At 38.7% G+C, this 18,509-nt stretch overlaps 2 protein-coding genes across 3 annotated transcripts; both read left to right on the top strand.

Annotated features, from left to right (window-relative positions):
- The first annotated feature begins 416 nt into the window (after positions 1–416).
- LOC309694518 (tripartite motif-containing protein 16-like) lies at positions 417–9,703 on the top strand. Of its 2 annotated transcripts, none has more exons than XR_014272894.1 (2): positions 417–761; positions 918–1,062. XR_014272894.1 is itself a non-coding variant. In XM_082514666.1 (2 exons), the coding sequence occupies exon 2, from the start codon at positions 7,235–7,237 to the stop codon at positions 8,903–8,905; it is 1,671 nt and encodes a 556-aa protein (XP_082370792.1). In that variant the 5' UTR covers positions 417–761; positions 7,092–7,234; the 3' UTR covers positions 8,906–9,703. The 2 variants fall into 2 exon arrangements, 1 of the variants encoding a protein (XP_082370792.1); XM_082514666.1 differs by lacking the exon at positions 918–1,062 and adding an exon at positions 7,092–9,703.
- A 2,976-nt stretch (positions 9,704–12,679) lies between these two features.
- On the top strand, positions 12,680–15,655 carry LOC309694592 (uncharacterized protein). The gene is made up of 3 exons (XM_082514785.1): positions 12,680–12,799; positions 14,036–14,314; positions 14,801–15,655. Exons 2-3 carry the CDS (start codon positions 14,068–14,070, stop codon positions 15,343–15,345), a joined length of 792 nt encoding a protein of 263 aa, XP_082370911.1. The 5' UTR covers positions 12,680–12,799; positions 14,036–14,067; the 3' UTR covers positions 15,346–15,655.
- The last annotated feature ends 2,854 nt before the right edge of the window (positions 15,656–18,509 follow it).

Here is an 18,509-nt window from a genome sequence, read left to right on the forward strand (position 1 = left end):
AGAATGAGTCTACGTTTGACGTTTGTTTATATCTAATCTTCCTTTTCAAACATTTAAACAGCAGCGAGTCTGCAGCTGAGGGAACACAAACTCAAATTGTCGGAACAGGTTTGCTCGTTTCTTGGATTCATTTGGTGATTTATTAAATGTATAACTGTTATTCTAATCTGCTGCTGGGTCTCTTACACTTTTCTTTATGCTGTATATTTTCACGTCTCTGGAATAGTTGGCAGTTAGTCAGCTGGGAAACTCTGCATATCGTGGATATGCTGACCTCGCTCCGTGGTGTACAGGGCCGTTTACCCTCATGATTAATATTCACAATAAAAATATTAGCCGAACATCATGAAGTCTGTATGTGTTTCATAGTGTGGAACAACCTTTGTACAGTTAAAGCCAGCAGTTACTATGTTATGCCTTTTGGTCAAAAGTCAGTAGTTAGTGCATAGTCTGATTAAGTTACATAAGCAAAGTGATAAATAAGTTCAAAGTTAAGAAATATTATAAGTGATTCATGCTAAAAACAGTTAAAATGTATGGGTTTGTAATTTGCTCAGAGTGAGACATCGTTATCACAAGCGATCTTTGTATTGTATGTGCGGAAATGGGAGCGAGGGAGCGCTCTGATCATTAACATATCTTTGACGTATTTTCTCCGTTAATGCCGTGAAAAGTGTTTCGGCAGTATTAAAAGAGTGAACGAGTTCATGTACACGCTAAGAGTGCCCTACACGCTTGTACCTTGGGAAACGTTCGTCTTTGTCAGTATTAATATGTTCAGAGATAACTTTTATATGTGTTTACATGGAGTGAACTGTGATGCTAATGTAACGCACGTGTTAAGCTAGGCTAATCAGTAAGTTGTCATTAAGATGTGTATTAGCTAGCAATTTATTTTCATTTTCTGTATGTTTCAGTTACAAATGAGAAATAGCAAGGAGAAGCCTTGAGAGAGATAAGGCTTTAAAGGATCTTCATTAAAAGCAAGAAAGGCAAGCCTTGTGTGGAAGATCTCCTCTATTTTGTTCGCTAGCTGTCTAGCTTCACATGGTCACGTGTCGTGAGGGCAGCATATACTACATGACAGAAACACCAACGTTATCTCTTTTATGTGTTTATACACAGGTCACGCTGATTACTGAACAAAAACCCAAAGATCAGATGTTAAACAGATTTATTTGCTCTCTCTCCTCCTTAAACATGTTTTTAATGTTAGTTATAATTCAGAATTGGCGACTGAAACACGTAGGACACATAACATCAGGAAATAAAACACCGATAAATATAACCTCAGTAAAAGAAGTCAGCGGGGGTTACTACAGCTGTGTACCGGGGCCTGCGCTTTGTCGGTGGGATTGCTTGCGAGGCGAGCGGGTCTATCCCACGCTTTGCCGTGAGACTGGGCAGACGTCTCCGAAATCATCGAAGCACTTTTGCAAAGAGGCTGTATCTTGACAAACCGACCAGACACATGAAGATTAAACCACTACATTCTCGGCTAAAAAAATATTAAAACGGTATTTGGTGACACACAAACAGGGTTTTTCAAAGTTCAGTTCTGTTAGCTTCCACATGCCGGTTGTTGTGTGCTAGAAACAATGGCCACCAGGCCTAAGCAATGGTTTTGACTTGATCAGCGTTAACCCCGCCCCCTGAGTTTGATGGGTGAGGCTGACAGATAAAATTATTTCAAGATGAGAGCCAGGCGCCAGGACTGCCAAAATGAAATAAATAAATATATCATTAAATAATTAATTAAATGTGTCAATAATTAATTAATTAAATGTGTGTTGGCCCTGCGACAGACTGGCGACCTGTCCAGGGTGTACCCCGCCTCTCGCCCTATGACAGCTGGGATAGGCTCCAGGGCCCCCCGCGACCCTGAAAAGGATAAGCGGAAGCGAATGGATGGATGGATGGAATAATTAATTAAAATGTGAAATACATAAATAATTAATTAAACGTGTCAATAATTAATTAATTACATGTGTCATAACTATTTATTTAATTAATTAATTCCAATTTTAATTAATTATTGCCACATTTAATTCATTGCACACTCAGATGTGTGTGTGTTCTGCACGGCGTCGGCTGCACGGCGTCAATGCATTAGCGCCGTGATTACAGCCGGATTGGCGTCCTTGCGGTGGTGCCGTAATGTTTGGTGATAAGAAAAAATTCCAAATAATTCTGGCTATAGATTTTGTTTGGGCAAACAAACGTACTAATAATTGACATCAAAGAGAGACAAAATGGCAAAGATGAAGAAAGTCGAAGAAGATCTGGAAGAGATTAAGCATTCACTTAATTCGTTGACGTCGGAAATTGAAAAAGTAAATAAGCAACAAGGAATATTAATGTCGATGATGGAGCAAATCAAAGAACTAAAAGATCTGGTCAAGGAGAAAGATAAGACAATCCATTTTTTGGAAAGGAAGGTGGACGACCTAGAACAGCAGGCTCGACTCGAGGAAATGGTCATTACAGGTCTGGAAACTAAACACAGAACATATGCGAGAGTTACCGAATCTGGGACTGGTGCAAAACGAGGAGAGGACGTGCCCCCGATGGAGGAGCTACAATCGTTGGAACGGCAGGTTGTGGAATTCTTTTCGAGTAAAAATCTTCCCCTGCATAGTAACAATATATCTGCATGCTATACTCTTCCTAGAAGGCACAAAAATGCTCCTCCAGCAATTGTAGTGAGATTTGTTAATCGAAAACACAAAGTAGAATTGCTGAGACGGTCCAGCCTTTTGAAAGGAAGTGGAGTATATCTGAATGAACATCTTACAAAAAGAAATGCAGATATTGCAAGACAAGCTCGTATTTTACGGAAGGAGAAAAAGATTCAAGCAACCTGGACCAGGAATTGCAAAGTGATGATTAAACTGAATGGAACACCAGAAGAAGCCAAGGTTGTAACGATTAAGGAACTTGAGGAATTGGACAATTATACGTGATAATATGATTAAGATAGACAAATGGTTGCGACCAATTATGGCTATAACTAGTTTATTTTTGGCAAGGTCAAATGCTACTTCGGGAGGAAAAGGACAAAAGGAAATTGTAAAATTGGATATGGAAGATAACAAGATCAGCGGACTTTAAAATATGTTGATAAATGAATGTGAGATTGCTTAGGATCTTTTCTTTCCTTTTTCAGTTTTTTTTCTTTTTTTTTTTCTCCTTCTTTTCTCTTTTTTTGTTTCCTTCTCTTTCTTATGAGGTAATAGATAGCGCTAGAATAATTTATGCATTATGTTTGACGACACAGATTATAAATCATATGATTTTGAAGTAGGTATTGACCCTGAAAGGAATGTGCTTAATACAATTAATGTCACATGTGATTATTTTACAGAGGAGCAATTCAGGGATAAGGTTGATATAGCCAATACATTTTCTTTAATTCATATTAACTGCAGAAGTCTTTATAGAAGTTTTGCTTCGATTGAAGATTTTCTGTATAGTCTGAGAGGCAAGTTTCAAATAATTGCTCTGTCTGAAACATGGTTAGATGAGAATAAGGGTTGTAATTTTTGTATTGAAGGATACGATTTGTACTTTGTGAATAGAATTAAGACAAAGGCAGGAGGGGTGGCACTTTTCGTTAATTGTGATTTGAAATGTAAAAAAGTTGAATGTATGTCTGTTGTTATGGATGATTTAATGGAGTCTGTGACAGTAGAATTGGATATAGAAAAGAGAAGTAATATAATTGTAACGTGTATATATAGGAAACCGGGATCACAGATTGAGTTATTTACAGAAGCAGTAGAAAATTTATTGAGTAAGGTTAAGGGAAATAAGACTGTATGTTTGTGTGGTGATTACAATATTGATCTTTGTAAAGTGACAAATGATAAGGCTTCGTCAGATTTTTTTGAACTATTATATGGTAAAGGATTTTATCCTTTAATTATAAAGCCGAGTAGAATAACGGAGAAATCAGAAACACTAATTGATCATATTTTTATTAATAGTTTGGAGAATAATATTGAAAGTGGCCTCATCATAAATGATATAAGCGATCATCTACCAGTCTTTTTTATTTTCGATTTAAATATGAAAAGAAAGAAAGAAGCTAGTTTTGTGAGTTATAGAAGGTTAAGAAATGATGAAGCAATTAATAGGTTTAGACAAGATCTCATGGAAACGGACTGGAAGGAGGTTTATGTTAATGAGGTCAACATTGCATACGGAGTATTTCTAAATATATATTTGGCCTTGTATGATAAACATTGTCCATTGATATCATTTAAGCATAAGAAAAAGAATATAAATAGGAAACCTTGGATAACTAAGGGTCTTGCAAATGCGTGTAAAAAGAAAAATAATTTATATAGGGAGTATATAATATATAGAACTAAAAACGCGGAAATGAAATATAAACTATATAAAAATAAGTTGGTATTAATATTGAGGAAAGCTAAGAAAGATTACTATAATAAAGTTTTTCAGGAAAACAAAAATAATATTAAGGGCATTTGGAATATTTTTAAAGAGGTATTGGGTAATAAGAACACACCCAAAGTTCGGCCTAATTATTTTATTAATAATAATCAAGTTGTTAAAGATAAGACCGAAGTAGCAAACGAATTCAATTCTTTTTTTGTAAATGTTGGACCTACTTTAGCAAATCTAATCAGGAAAAATGATGATCCAGGAGATGAGGAAGCCTGGATAGGTGATAATAGAATGGTTAATTCCATATTCTTAGCCGATACTACCATAAAAGAAATAGTAGCAATCGTAAAAAATTGTAAAAATAAAAAATCTACTGATTGTGATGGTATAGACATGGTCATAATTAAAAAGACAATAGATTGTATAAGTACTCCTCTTTGTTATATTTTTAATCTTTCGCTACAGTCAGGAGTATTCCCTGACAGAATGAAAGTGGCAAAAGTAATACCATTATATAAATCAGGAGATAAGCATAGTTTTAACAATTATAGGCCAGTGTCTCTTTTATCACAGTTTTCAAAATTGCTAGAAAAACTCTTTGCACAAAGACTTGATAGTTTTATTGAAAAATATCAACTAATACATGAAAACCAATTTGGATTTCGTAAAAATAGGTCAACGGCATTAGCGTTGTTGACTTTTATTGAAGATATTTCATCTGCAACACATAATAATAAATACACAGTGGGAGTATTTGTTGATTTAAAAAAAGCTTTTGATACGATACAACATTCTATGTTGATTTCTAAATTGTATAACTATGGAGTGAGAGGAGTAGCATTGAATTGGTTAATGAGTTATTTAGAGAATAGGTTGCAATATGTTTATTATTTTGGCAATACTTCTGAAAGACTGAAGATTGTATGTGGTGTTCCTCAAGGTTCTATTTTGGGACCTAAACTCTTTAATTTATATATTAATGATATTTGTGACGTATCTAAAAGGTTAAATTCGATTTTATTTGCAGATGACACAAATTTTTATTGCTCTGGAGAGAATTTGAAAGACTTGGTTGAAATTATGACTTCTGAGATGTTAAGAATAAAAAAATGGTTTGATGTAAATAAATTATCTTTGAATCTGACAAAAACGAAATATATGATATTTGGCAATCGTGTAAAGGAGGATAAAGTCATTATGTTTATAGAGGAAGAATTGATTGAAAGAGTTACTGAATTTCGTTTTTTGGGTGTAATAGTGGATGAGAATTTGACATGGAAATCTCATATTGAACATATTAGAAAGAAAATGGTCAAAAGTATTTATATTTTGGGTAGTATAAGAGATTTATTAAATTATAAAACAATGCGTATTTTATATTTTTCTTTGTTTTTTTCATATATCAACTATTGTGTTGAAGTTTGGGGGAATACATATGAGAATACCATAAAACCTTTAAACCTATTACAGAAGAAAGTTATACGAATAATTCATAATGTTAAATATAGAGAACATACAAATAAATTATTTATAGAATCAAAATTATTAAAATTAGGAGATTTAGTGAAATTACGGACATTATTAATTATGTTTAAGGCTAAAAATAATATTTTGCCTTTTAAGTTACAAAGAGTATTTTTGATGTGTTCAAGGGGAGAAGAGAATAGAAGGAAATTTTATTTTAAACATCAGTTAGCCAGGACTACACAAAGATTAATGAGCACAACGGTTAGGGGTATAAGACTGTGGAATTCACTTCATTATAATTTAAAGAATTGTATAAATTTACAATGTTTTAAAAAGTGTTATATGTTTAAAACGATAACTCAGTATGAAGAATGCGAATGAATGTGATGTTGGTTTGGGATTCGACCGGAGAGAAATGTCAATATTAGTTTGTTCCTGATTTTTGGTGCCCACCGGTGATATAAGTTCGATGGTAGATAGGGGGCAGGGTTTAATAAGAATATTTTCTTCTTCCTGCTCCTTTTCACACATGGTTGTTGTGTTTTGTTGACAGAAGATGTGGTTGTTTTGTTTGATTGTAGTACCAAGTGTGAAATAAATAAAAATGAAATGAAATGAAATGAAATTATTTAATGGTGTATTTAATTAATTCATTATGGCAGTCCTGGCGCTCCATAGGCACCAGCGCCAGAGGTGAGGTTGAATACAAAGACTGTCCTCTGGACACCGTATAACATGCCCGATCCCAAGGCCCTATATGTATGTGTTATGAGAGTGTGAGTAATGTGGATGTCTAGGTTGTGGAATAAAATCAGTCTGCTGATAAAACAGTGAGCACAGTGAGAAGATCTTCACTGAGCTGATCCATCTCATCTCATAAAATTGAGGCACAGGTGACCAGGAGGGGACAGAGGGGGAACGACCTTTTATTGCTTTTTTCTACAACAATTTCTTAGTTCAGCTGCAGTATTTGATATCCTGTAATGACTAAAATGATAATTTAAACTAATTTACATAAAAAGATTGTCTTTTAAATGTTAAGTTTATTTAACAACTTTAAAGGCTGAGCAGTGCTATTTTTAAATGAAAAACTCACAGGCTCACATGTTCCAGGATTGAATTAGTGTCTGATAACCCTCCCTCTTCCTGCTCTCTAACTCAGCACCTCCTCTCTGTCCACATGTTCCCTTGTTCCCTCCCCTTCTGATCTGCAGTTTGAAGATGGGTGCAACCAACATGTGGTGACGTATAAGAGCTGACAGATCCCATTCGCTACAGAAACCTATGTTGTTTAGATCAGAGCAGTTTCAGTTCTGAGGAAGTGAAACTCACACAGTCACTGACACTGTTGGGTGAAATGGCGCAGAAAAGTGTTCAGCTGGACCGAGAAACCTTCTCTTGTTCGATCTGTTTGGATCTACTGAAGGATCCGGTGGCTCTTCCCTGTGGACACAGCTACTGCATGAAGTGTATTGAAAGCTTCTGGGATGAAGAGGAAAAGAAGAAAATCTACAGCTGCCCTCAGTGCCGGAGGACTTTCACAGCGAGGCCTGTCCTGGTGAAAAACACCATGTTAGCAGTTTTAGTGGAGGAGCTGAAGAAGACTGGACTCCAAGCTGCTCCTGCTGATCACTGCTATGCTGGACCTGAAGATGTGGCCTGTGATTTCTGCACTGGAAGAAAAATGAAAGCCTTCAAGTCCTGTTTATTCTGTCTGGCATCTTACTGTGAGAAACACCTTCAGCCTCATTATGATGTGGCTCCATTAAAGAAACACAAGCTGGTGGAGCCCTCCAAGAAGCTCCAGGAGAACATCTGCTCTCGTCATGATGAGGTGATGAAGATGTTCTGCCGTACTGATCAGCAGAGTATCTGTTATCTCTGCTCTGTGGATGAACATAAAGGCCACGACACAGTCTCAGCTGCAGCAGAAAGGACTGAGAGGCAGAGAGAGCTGGAGGTGAGTCGACAAAACATCCAGCAGAGAATCCAGGACAGAGAGAAAGATGTGAAGCTGCTTCAACAGGAGGTGGAGGCCATCAATCAGTCTGCTGATCAAACAGTGGAGCACAGTGAGAAGATCTTCACTGAGCTGATCCATCTCATCCAGAAAAGAAGCTCTGATGTGAAGCAGCAGATCAGATCCCAGCAGGAAACTGAAGTGAGTCGAGTCAAAGAGCTTCAGGAGAAGCTGGAGCAGGAGATCACTGAGCTGAAGAGGAAAGATGCTGAGCTGAAGCAGCTCTCACACACAGAGGATCACATCCAGTTTCTACACAACTACCCCTCACTGTCAGCACTCAGTGAGTCTACAGACTCATCCAGCATCAATATCCGTCCTCTGAGCTACTTTGAGGATGTGACAGCAGCTGTGTCAGAGGTCAGAGATAAACTACAGGACATTCTGAGAGAGGAACGGACAAACATCTCACTGACAGTCACTGAAGTGGATGTTTTACTGTCACAACCAGAGCCAAAGACCAGAGCTGGATTCTTAAAATATTCATGTGAAATCACACTGGATCCAAACACAGCAAACAAAGAGCTGTTATTATCAGAGGGGAACAGAAAAGCAACATATATGGAACAACAACAGTCTTATTGTGATCATCCAGACAGATTCAATGAATGGTCTCAGGTCCTGAGTAGAGAGAGTCTGACTGGACGTTGTTACTGGGAGGTGGAGTGGAGAGGGGGAGGAGGTTATGTAGCAGTCGCATACAAGAATATCAGCAGAAAAGGAGATGAATGTGGATTTGGATGTAATGACAAATCTTGGTCATTAGATTGTTACAACAACAGTTTTACATTTTCGTACAACAACATTGAAACTCCTGTCTCAGGTCCTCGTTCCTCCAGAGTAGGAGTGTACCTGGATCACAGAGCAGGTATTTTGTCCTTCTACAGCGTCTCTGAAACCATGACTCTCCTCCACAGAGTCCAGACCACATTCACTCAGCCGCTCTATGCTGGACTGATGTTTTACTATGATTATGGAGACACTGCTGAGTTGATTAAAGTGAAATAGACTGAAGTCTTTCATATTGTTGTAAGTTTAAATCTGTATTTTAGTTCCCTTTTAGTTTCTCTCCATCATTATTGTGGTATTTATGTGCTGCACATAAATCAGATGTCAGTCAAACATTATGGGCAGTACCTCGACATCTTCAACATGTTGTCTTGATGTTTTTACGTTTTATAGGTGGAGCTCTTTCCTGTGTCTGTTCAGCCATGGAGACTATCAATGCTTATGGATATTTTTATTTGAAAAATTTCTCCACATGACAACATAAACTTCTCTATCTTCTAAATGTTTACTGAATATTTTTCTTAGGTATTTGTATGTTGTTGTTTCTCTTCACTGATCTTAACAGAGAAGTCTACAGACCTTCCTTTATCACACAGATTTTATTCTCATTTGTACATTTATAAAGAAAACAATTAATTACAGAGCAATAAGAAATTTTAAGAAAGTGCACTATATCATAATTTATAGTAAAGTGTATTAAAGCATCGTTAGTTAGTCACTTATTTAGTTTGGAGCTGTATCATCTGACACTGTAGAAACATTTCCTCCAGCTTCAGCACAGAATGTTAAAAACAGAACTATTAATGAGAACAAACAGTAGGAACACAGTATCAGCAAACATCATGGCTTAAAATGGAGAGTAAAAATCTAAAAAGAAATAAACAAATTAGTAAAAAGGATTTCCTGTTGACATGTTATTGGTCCTATCTTGTCTGCAGCACCTCCAGGATGCTTCTTATATGTTTCTGGTTATTTTTGCACCAATTTTAGTTTTTGTCAGTAGGAAGTTCAAGTTCAACTCAGTGTGTTTGTTTGTTTTTTTTCAAACTGATGCCTGACCTTGAACACCAAACATCTGTCAATAAAGCAATGATATAAAATGCTTATATTAGTACTGAAAAACTGCATATCCACTTTACAAATATAAATAATGATATAAATCCACAGCTGAACTGGAGGAGCAGCTGATCTAGTTCACTCATGTGTTTCTGGACTAAGAGTTGGAGCAAATACCTTATGATTCAGTGATGTTTGTTTTTGTTCAATATTTTGTAGATCCAAGAGTGAGTTTGACTCATGATGATGATGTTCCGAATTAAACAAAGTTGGTCACAAATTCTTCAAAGCTGTTTATTAAGAATATATTCACTTGGACTCATGAGACAGGCTTGTGATCCAAGGGAGCCATCAACTGGACAATTACTGACATGACAACAAAAAAGCTAAGTACAGAGGGGGGAACAGAGGTGAAAAGACTTGCTTTAAAGGATTGTAATGTTTCCTTTTAAAATAAGTCTCTAAGGTCAGACAAAGGGACAGAAACTCATAGCTTTCTACCAGCCCAATGACAAAACTATAAGTTGTTTTTTAACATCTACTTTTTCATCTATTTGGCAGTCACAGTGAAAAGTATAAACATTGGCACGCTTTGTCTTGTGATTCTGCTGTTCGTAAAAAATGACCATGCGCAAAGTACCAGACTTTAAGGCTTTGACTTGATGCCAATGGCCTGAGGAGGACAGTATTACCCTTGGACATGTGTAGTCTGCCGTCTACTCAATAGAAGAAGAAGAAGCGCGGAAATGGCACAACTGTCTTCAGTTTCTGGGAGAGTTTAACAATGAGAGACTGATGATGCAGAAGAAATCTCCGTGGTTAAAAACATTAAAAACAGTCGTCCAGGATGATGAGATCCGCCACTGGCTCAGACTGCTGTATATCAGCCGGAGACCCGAGATGAAGTCACGCAGCAGGTATGTAAAACTGTGATGTTCTCAATGAACTAACACAGGAACGATCTGAGCTCAGTCTGTAAGCTAACAGGCTAAAATCAGAGAGCAGCTAATCAAACAAGTGCGTCCGTTTTTTTTAAAGGTCAACTTTTAACAATAGACTTTCATGAGACACATCAAAACCAAACAGGGAGGGAAAGCTTCGGTTTTCTGCACTGTGCCACAGTTCGCTGTCTGCTTCGGTTCACGACGCCTCACTCCGGGGCTACAGACAGTTCTCTGCCGCCTGTGGTGCTCCTCACCTCCGTCTGCACCCACAGACTTCCCGAGGTGGAGGCAGGCCGGCAGGGACTTTGAGAGATGGGCTTTACTTTTAAAAATAGCCCTTAATCAGGGTCTAACTCACTAAAAGATGGCCACATGTCTCTCTCCAACTTAATCTCTTTCTTTTAAGTAATTGTTTTTCATTGAAATGAAATTAATTGTTCAATAAAATGATTACATTTATAATTTAGTTAAAGTTAAATGAATCAAGGTGATTTTGACTTTGCTAGTTAACAGGAAGAGAAACAAACTTACACAGGATAAAATGAAATTTGGACCCAGCAGAAAAAGTCAGATCACAGACAAACAGAAACATTCCTCTTTGGCTAAAATAAAATGCAGATTATTGCTCATCTGCAGTTTTAATCATGGTGAATAATTTATGATTCAGCCAAGTAAGATTCTTCTGTGTGGAGGTTTTTCCCCTGTCAAAAGGCATTGACCATTACCTTCATCTAAACATGGAATTTAAGTCATGTAGTTGCCGTTGTTTGTTTTTAAAGAGGTCATAATATTTTTGTGATGGTAGAAATTTATCTTCAAAGTAATAGTTATAAAGTGAATTAATAAGACTTTCCAACAAAGAGAGGGAGTCACATGGTGCTTCTGAAACATTTGTACAAACCTCTCTCACATATGTGAGCAACATGCTCACAGTGTACAGCCCTGCTGACTGAGGCTGCACCTTTACCTGTCTAATCTTTTTCTTTTTACTTTGTTCCTCAAGTCCCACATCAACATGAAGTGTAAGGAGGAGGAAGATCTGGCTGGCCAGCAGGTCTGGAAGCAGGAGAGGAACTTCAATCTGGACCAGGAGGACACAGATCCCCCACAGATCAAAGAGGAACAGGAGGAACTCTGCATCAGTCAAGAGGGAGAACAGCTTGTAGTGAAACACGAGGATGAAGGCATCGTCGTCTGGAGCGGGGAAGAGCGGCTCAGACAGCTGCATAACATCTGGAAACCTGAGAAAGATTTACAGACCAGCGGTAAAACTGTAATGGCTTTTCTGAAGTGTTAACATTAATATTAAACCTACAGTTTGTATCAGTCAGATCTATTTAATGTGTATTCGTGAAAACATGACAGGGAGTTTTAAATGGACTGGTTCTTATATAGCGCTTTTCTACTCAATCTTGAGCACTCAAAGCGCTTTACAAAACTTGTGCATTCACCCACTCACTCCCATTCGCACAAGCACATTTTTCTTAGTGCTTTCTACCAACATTCAGACACACATTCCACAGATCAAAGAGCAACTTGAGGCAACTTGGAGTTAGTATCTTGCCCAAGGATATTTGAAATGCAGACTAGGTGAAGCCGGGAATCGAACCGATCAGTAGATGATCTGCTCTACCGCCTGAGCTACAGCCACCCCCAATAGTGAAGATTATTTTGAAAAATATCAAGATGTAGATCAGTTTCGAGATCAACTCCAAAATAGATCATCAGTCAGTCAGTAATAAGTGAGTTCTTTTTTGTTTGAAAGGTTTTTTTTACTCTTAATGTTGCTGAAAAATGTCAGAACTCAAGTTCTCATTTGCATCAGAGTGCACAAATAACTTCATTTTTACACACTTTTAATTTCACCTGCAAATGTGAGCAACATGCCCTCATTACAGACTTTAACTAAAACTTTATCTTCTCAGAAGTGTTTTTCTATAATTACATTTTTTTTATTGTTCGTTTAGAAGCAATAGTGGAGAGACTGGCTGACTGCTGCAGAAGAAATCTGCTCTGAGGTTAACAGAACGTCTGATCGTCCAGTATGAGATCAACCTTCAGCAGAGACTGCTGGATATCAGCCGGAAACCCGAGATAAAGTTACGCATAACAGGTAAAACTGCGATGGTCTCAGTGGACTAACACAAGAATACAACTCATGTAGGACCTGATCAGAGCTCAGCTTGTAGGCTAACATACTGAAATCAGGGAGCGGCTAATCACACAAGTGCGTCTCTTTTTTACGGTAAATTTTTAGCATTAAACAAACCTTGAGACCGAGAGAAAGTGCCTTTATAGAAGATTTATTTAGAAGATTAAGATAAAGGAGGCAGGGAGGGAAAGCTTCTGTTTTCTGCACTGTGCCACAGTTCGCTGTCTGCTTCGGCTCTCTGACCCTCACTCCGGGGCTACAGACAGTCCTCTGCCGCCTGTGGTGCTCCTCACCTCCGTCTGCACCCACAGGCTTCCCGAGGTGGAGGCAGGCCGGCAGGGACTTTGAGAGATGGGGGTCTAACCCTACAAGACCATCGTGCCTCCCCCACCATCCTCACCTCATGTTAAAATGTATATTTTTCAACTGAATTATATTTGGGTTCAAGAAAATGATGAAGTTTTTAAAATAACTTTGTAATGTTCTAATAAACAGTCTTAACTCGAACTAAATCAGCTCAAATCTCACAGATGTCAGTGTTATTCACAAAGCATGGAAACATAGTTGTTAGTTTTGAATGCAGCCACAGCAGGCAAACTATGGCTGCATGCTCCAAAGAACAGGAGCACAGTAACTGAACACACTCTTAGCACACTTACATCTGATTTTGGGAACAGTTAACAGATCTGAACCTGATGACCTGAGAGGTTTAACTGGGTCAAAGGTCGAGAGCCAATTGAGAACTGTCCAGTTAAACCAACTAAATGATGAAACCTTTGATTTAAAATGTCATGATCAACAGTATCAAAGGCAGCAATGAGATCAAATAGAACTAAGACTGAAACTCTGAGTCCCTAATAATCTTCAGATCACTGATGACTTTAGTTGGGTTGATTCTGTGCAATGACTGGCTGTGAAACCTGACTGGTACTTATCTGCTATGGCACTGTGAGATTTTCAGTTTAATCTACAACAATGACAAACATTTACTTGCAGCGTGAAGCTGGCAGCAGCTACCTGAATGATTTGTACTCTGAAGTTTCCTAATAAGAGTATCAGAGCTCGAGAGTAACTTACACTTTCATTTTTCACATTTGTACAGTTTAAATTTCACTCCCATATGAGGACATGCTCAGAGTGGACTATATTTGCTCAGATGTGTTTTCCTGTCATCACATTATTAACCTTTTTCCTCAGTGACCCTTTGTTCCTCAAGATCTCCCCCTAACATGAAGTGTGAGGAAGAGGAGGGCCTGTATGACCAGCAGGTCTCCAACCAGGAGAGGAACTCCAGTCTGGACCAGGAGGGCCCAGATCCTCCACAGATCAAAGAGGAAGAGGAGGAACTCTGCATCAGCGATGACGTAGAAAAGATTGTACTCAAACAGGAGGATGAAGGCCTCATCTGGACTGAAGAAGAGCAGCTCAGACAGCTGGATAACATCTGGAAACCTGAAATGAACTTACACAGCAGGGGTATGTAAAACCGTAATGGTCTTACCTAAAAATTAATATGACTTTAATTCATTCAATAAAGATATTTTGGAAACACATCAGAGTTCTTCAAGGCCAGTGTTTAAATAAACTCAGCTGATTGTTAGTCGAGGTTTTCTGAGAGCTTCGCTGCTTTTTATCCCCATATTTTAATCCTACTTTTAAATTTCCCCTTCTGTCTGATGTTTGTCTTATCATTTACATAAACATCTTTCCAACAGTAATTGGTGGACAAACTGTGATTGGTGCATAGAAATTTACTAACGTGTTAGAAGTGAGTGCATGAAATCTTATTTTAACAGTTTCCAGGTCTGGGTAAATGATATGATGATATTTCTGATGATATTTTGATTAAACTCTGTTGTAGAGTTGGAAATGGACAGCTGTAGACACCACTGCCGAGTAGTCATTCTTGTTATACTTCTATATTTATCTAAGACAAGTAATTTTGTCCATTTGTCACCTCAGCTTTCCCACAACAGCATGAATGTGAGGAGGAACTGGTTTTTGGGGACCAGGAGAGAAACTTCAGCCTCGACCAGGAGGATCCGGAGCTTCCACAGATAAAAGAGGAAGAGGAGGAACCTTGCACCAGTCAGGACGTAGATCAGCTTGTAGTGAAGCAGGAGACTGAAGGCATTATTATCTTCATGGTGGCTCCTACTTATGAGGAAAGTGAGCCAGAGCTGGACAGTGAACATCTCCTTTCTTCCAGCTCTCCTGAACCAGAGAGCAGAGATCAGCAAGACAACTTTCCTGTGTCAGAGAGTCAGCGTAAAACTGACACAAGTAAAAAGTTTGTGAAATGTGAGATTTGTGGAAAAACCTTTGAGTACAGATCCAAACTAACGAGACATATGAGGGTTCACACAGGTGAGAAGCCACATTCTTGCAGCACCTGCGGAAAAAGATTCAGCCTGATGATAAACTTGAAAACTCACATGAGAATCCACACAGGTGAAAAGCTTCATTCAGAGGATACAGTTACAAAGACACATGAGGATTCACACTAGTTAAAAGTGGGAGAACTGTCAGATGAAGCAGTCCACTGAGAAGCCAGATCAGAGCAGATCAGATGACCTCCTTCCTTAAAAAACTCTGTATTGTTTATTGTATGTAGGGGTGGGAGATATAGCCTCAAAATAATATTTCAAGAAACTTACATTTAAAAAAAATAATGTACATTTTATCAGCTCGGTAGGCAGCAGCATTTATACAGTGGGGCAAAAAAGTATTTAGTCAGCCACCGATTGTGCAAGTTCCCCCACTTAAAATGATGACAGAGGTCAGTAATTTGCACCAGAGGTACACGTCAACTGTGAGAGACAGAATGTGAAAAAAAAAAAATCCATGAATCCACATGGTAGGATTTGTAAAGAATTTATTCGTAAATCAGGGTGGAAAATAAGTATTTGGTCACCTCAAACAAGGAAAATCTCTGGCTCTCACAGACCTGTAACGTCTTCTGTAAGAAGCTTTTCTGTCCCCCACTCGTTACCTGTATGAATGGCACCTGTTTGAACTCATCATCTGTATAAAAGACACCTGTCCACAGCCTCAAACAGTCAGACTCCAAACTCCGCCATGGCCAAGACCAAAGAGCTTTCGAAGGACACCAGGAAAAGTATTGTAGACCTGCACCAGACTGGGAAGAGTGAATCTACAATAGGCAAGCAGCTTGGTGTGAAAAAATCAACTGTGGGAGCAATCATCAGAAAATGGAAGACATACAAGACCACTGATAATCTCCCACGATCTGGGGCTCCACGCAAGATCTCATCCCGTGGGGTCAAAATGATCATGAGAACGGTGAGCAAAGATCCCAGAACCACACGGGGGGACCTGGTGAATGACCTGCAGAGAGCTGGGACCAAAGTAACAAAGGTCACCATCAGTAACACACTACAACGGCAGGGAATCAAATCCTGCAGTGCCAGACGTGTTCCGCTGCTGAAGCCAGTGCATGTCCAGGCTAGAGATGGACCGATCCGATATTACGTATCGGTATCGGTCCGATACTGACCTAAATTACTGGATCGGATATCGGAGAAAAATAAAAAATGTAATCCGATCCATTAAATATCACGAAAGCACCTCACAAAACTTGCAACACGCCGTAACTCACCTCAGAACGTTAGCACGTCGGAGCAGTATGCATCACGTGATAGAGCGGCTGTGGCATGCGGGACCTGTGGGTGGTCTGGATAGCATGTGGAGCTTCGCTAGCAACCCGGCATTTCATCTCCGACAAAGTTATCCCCGAGAGAAGTAAAGCAAGTGTGTAAGTCCATCTCTGAATGTTTGTAAAGCATTCCTGCGTTAAGCTTAACAAGCGACTGCCTCTTCTTGCTGCTACTTCAATCATGAAACTGCTTAATGATCAGCTGATCGGCTTTTCTGTCGCGAGTCCGTCTCTCTGGTTTGTTTTTGGCCCACTTTGCACCAGAAAGAGGAAACCAGCGGCTGAACAACAGCAGCATGTTTAAGCTTGATCAGCTGTTGTTAGAATTTATTTATTATTACTTTCTACTCCAGGATCTTTTTCTACGTAGCTGACGCTGGTAACTGTGCAGGGGCGGATCTAGCAAAGTTTAGCCAGGGGGGCCGATAGGGCATGAACAGGGAAAAGGGGGCACAAAGACATACTTTTCTTTCTTATTCTCATTTAAAATGTCGAGCTTTTAATAAATAATTATCCGAATCTTACACCCAAAGTTTTAATTTGATGTAAAATGAATAGAAGTCAATTACTGTATATAGTGACTATTAAGTCTAATATACCCTAGTAAGCTATAGTACTTTTTCCTTTGAGAAGGTACCATCTGTGCAGTCTGCAATTTTGTTGAAGAAAGATGTTGAATCTATTTAATATTTCTTGAAAAATAATTGATTTCTGTGCATTTTTTTTCACACTGCATCAAATTAAGGTTGATTACGTCGATTAAGCATCATGAGGTGGAGCGTGAGGGGTGGTTCCCTATTTTTTATTTATTTATTTTTGTTGATGCTGGGAGTTGGAACCCTATTAGTTAGGTTGCTTAATATTTACGCTAAGTACTCTTTAAAATACCAGAATAGGGAGGATGGTGTAGGTCTAAGTTTATTAGATTGATCAGTATTGCTGAACTATGAAATATTTTTTTTTGCATACAGGTATAACAGAATAGCTTTAGTGTAGTTGTTGTTTTAAACTTGAGTATGAACTTATACAAAATGCAGCAAGATATTTTAAAAAAAACAGTTTTGTTGATTAAAAAACACTATATCGGATTCATATCGGTATCGGCAGATATCCAAATTTATGATATCGGTATCGGTATCGGACATAAAAAAGTGGTATCGTGCCATCTCTAGTCCAGGCCCGTCTGAAGTTTGCCAGAGAGCACATGGATGATACAGCAGAGGATTGGGAGAATGTCATGTGGTCAGATGAAACCAAAGTAGAACTTTTTGGTATAAACTCAACTCGTCGTGTTTGGAGGAAGAAGAATACTGAGTTGCATCCCAAGAACACCATACCTACTGTGAAGCATGGGGGTGGAAACATCATGCTATGGGGCTGTTTTTCTGCCAAGGGGACAGGACGACTGATCCGTGTTAAGGACAGAATGAATGGGGCCATGTATCGTGAGATTTTGAGCCAAAACCTCCTTCCATCAGTGAGAACTTTGAAGATGAAACGAGGCTGGGTCTTCCAACATGACAATGATCTAAAACACACCGCCCGGGCAACAAAGGAGTGGCTCCGTAAGAAGCATTTGAAAGTCCTGGAGTGGCCTAGCCAGTCTCCAGACCTCAACCCCATAGAAAATCTGTGGCGGGAGTTGAAAGTCCGTGTTGCTCGGCGACAGCCCCAAAACATCACTGCTCTCGAGAAGATCTGCATGGAGGAATGGGCCAAAATACCAGCTACTGTGTGTGCAAACCTGGTAAAGACCTATAGTAAACGTTTGACCTCTGTTATTGCCAACAAAGGTTATGTTACAAAGTATTCAGTTGTATTTTTGTTATGACCAAATACTTATTTTCCACCCTGATTTACGAATAAATTCTTTACAAATCCTACCATGTGGATTCATGGATTTTTTTTTTTTCACATTCTGTCTCTCACAGTTGAAGTGTACCTCTGGTGCAAATTACTGACCTCTGTCATCATTTTAGGTGGGGGAACTTGCAC

This window comes from Aulonocara stuartgranti (genome assembly GCF_965226115.1).
Source record: "Aulonocara stuartgranti genome assembly, chromosome: 18".
NCBI lineage: Eukaryota > Metazoa > Chordata > Actinopteri > Cichliformes > Cichlidae > Aulonocara > Aulonocara stuartgranti.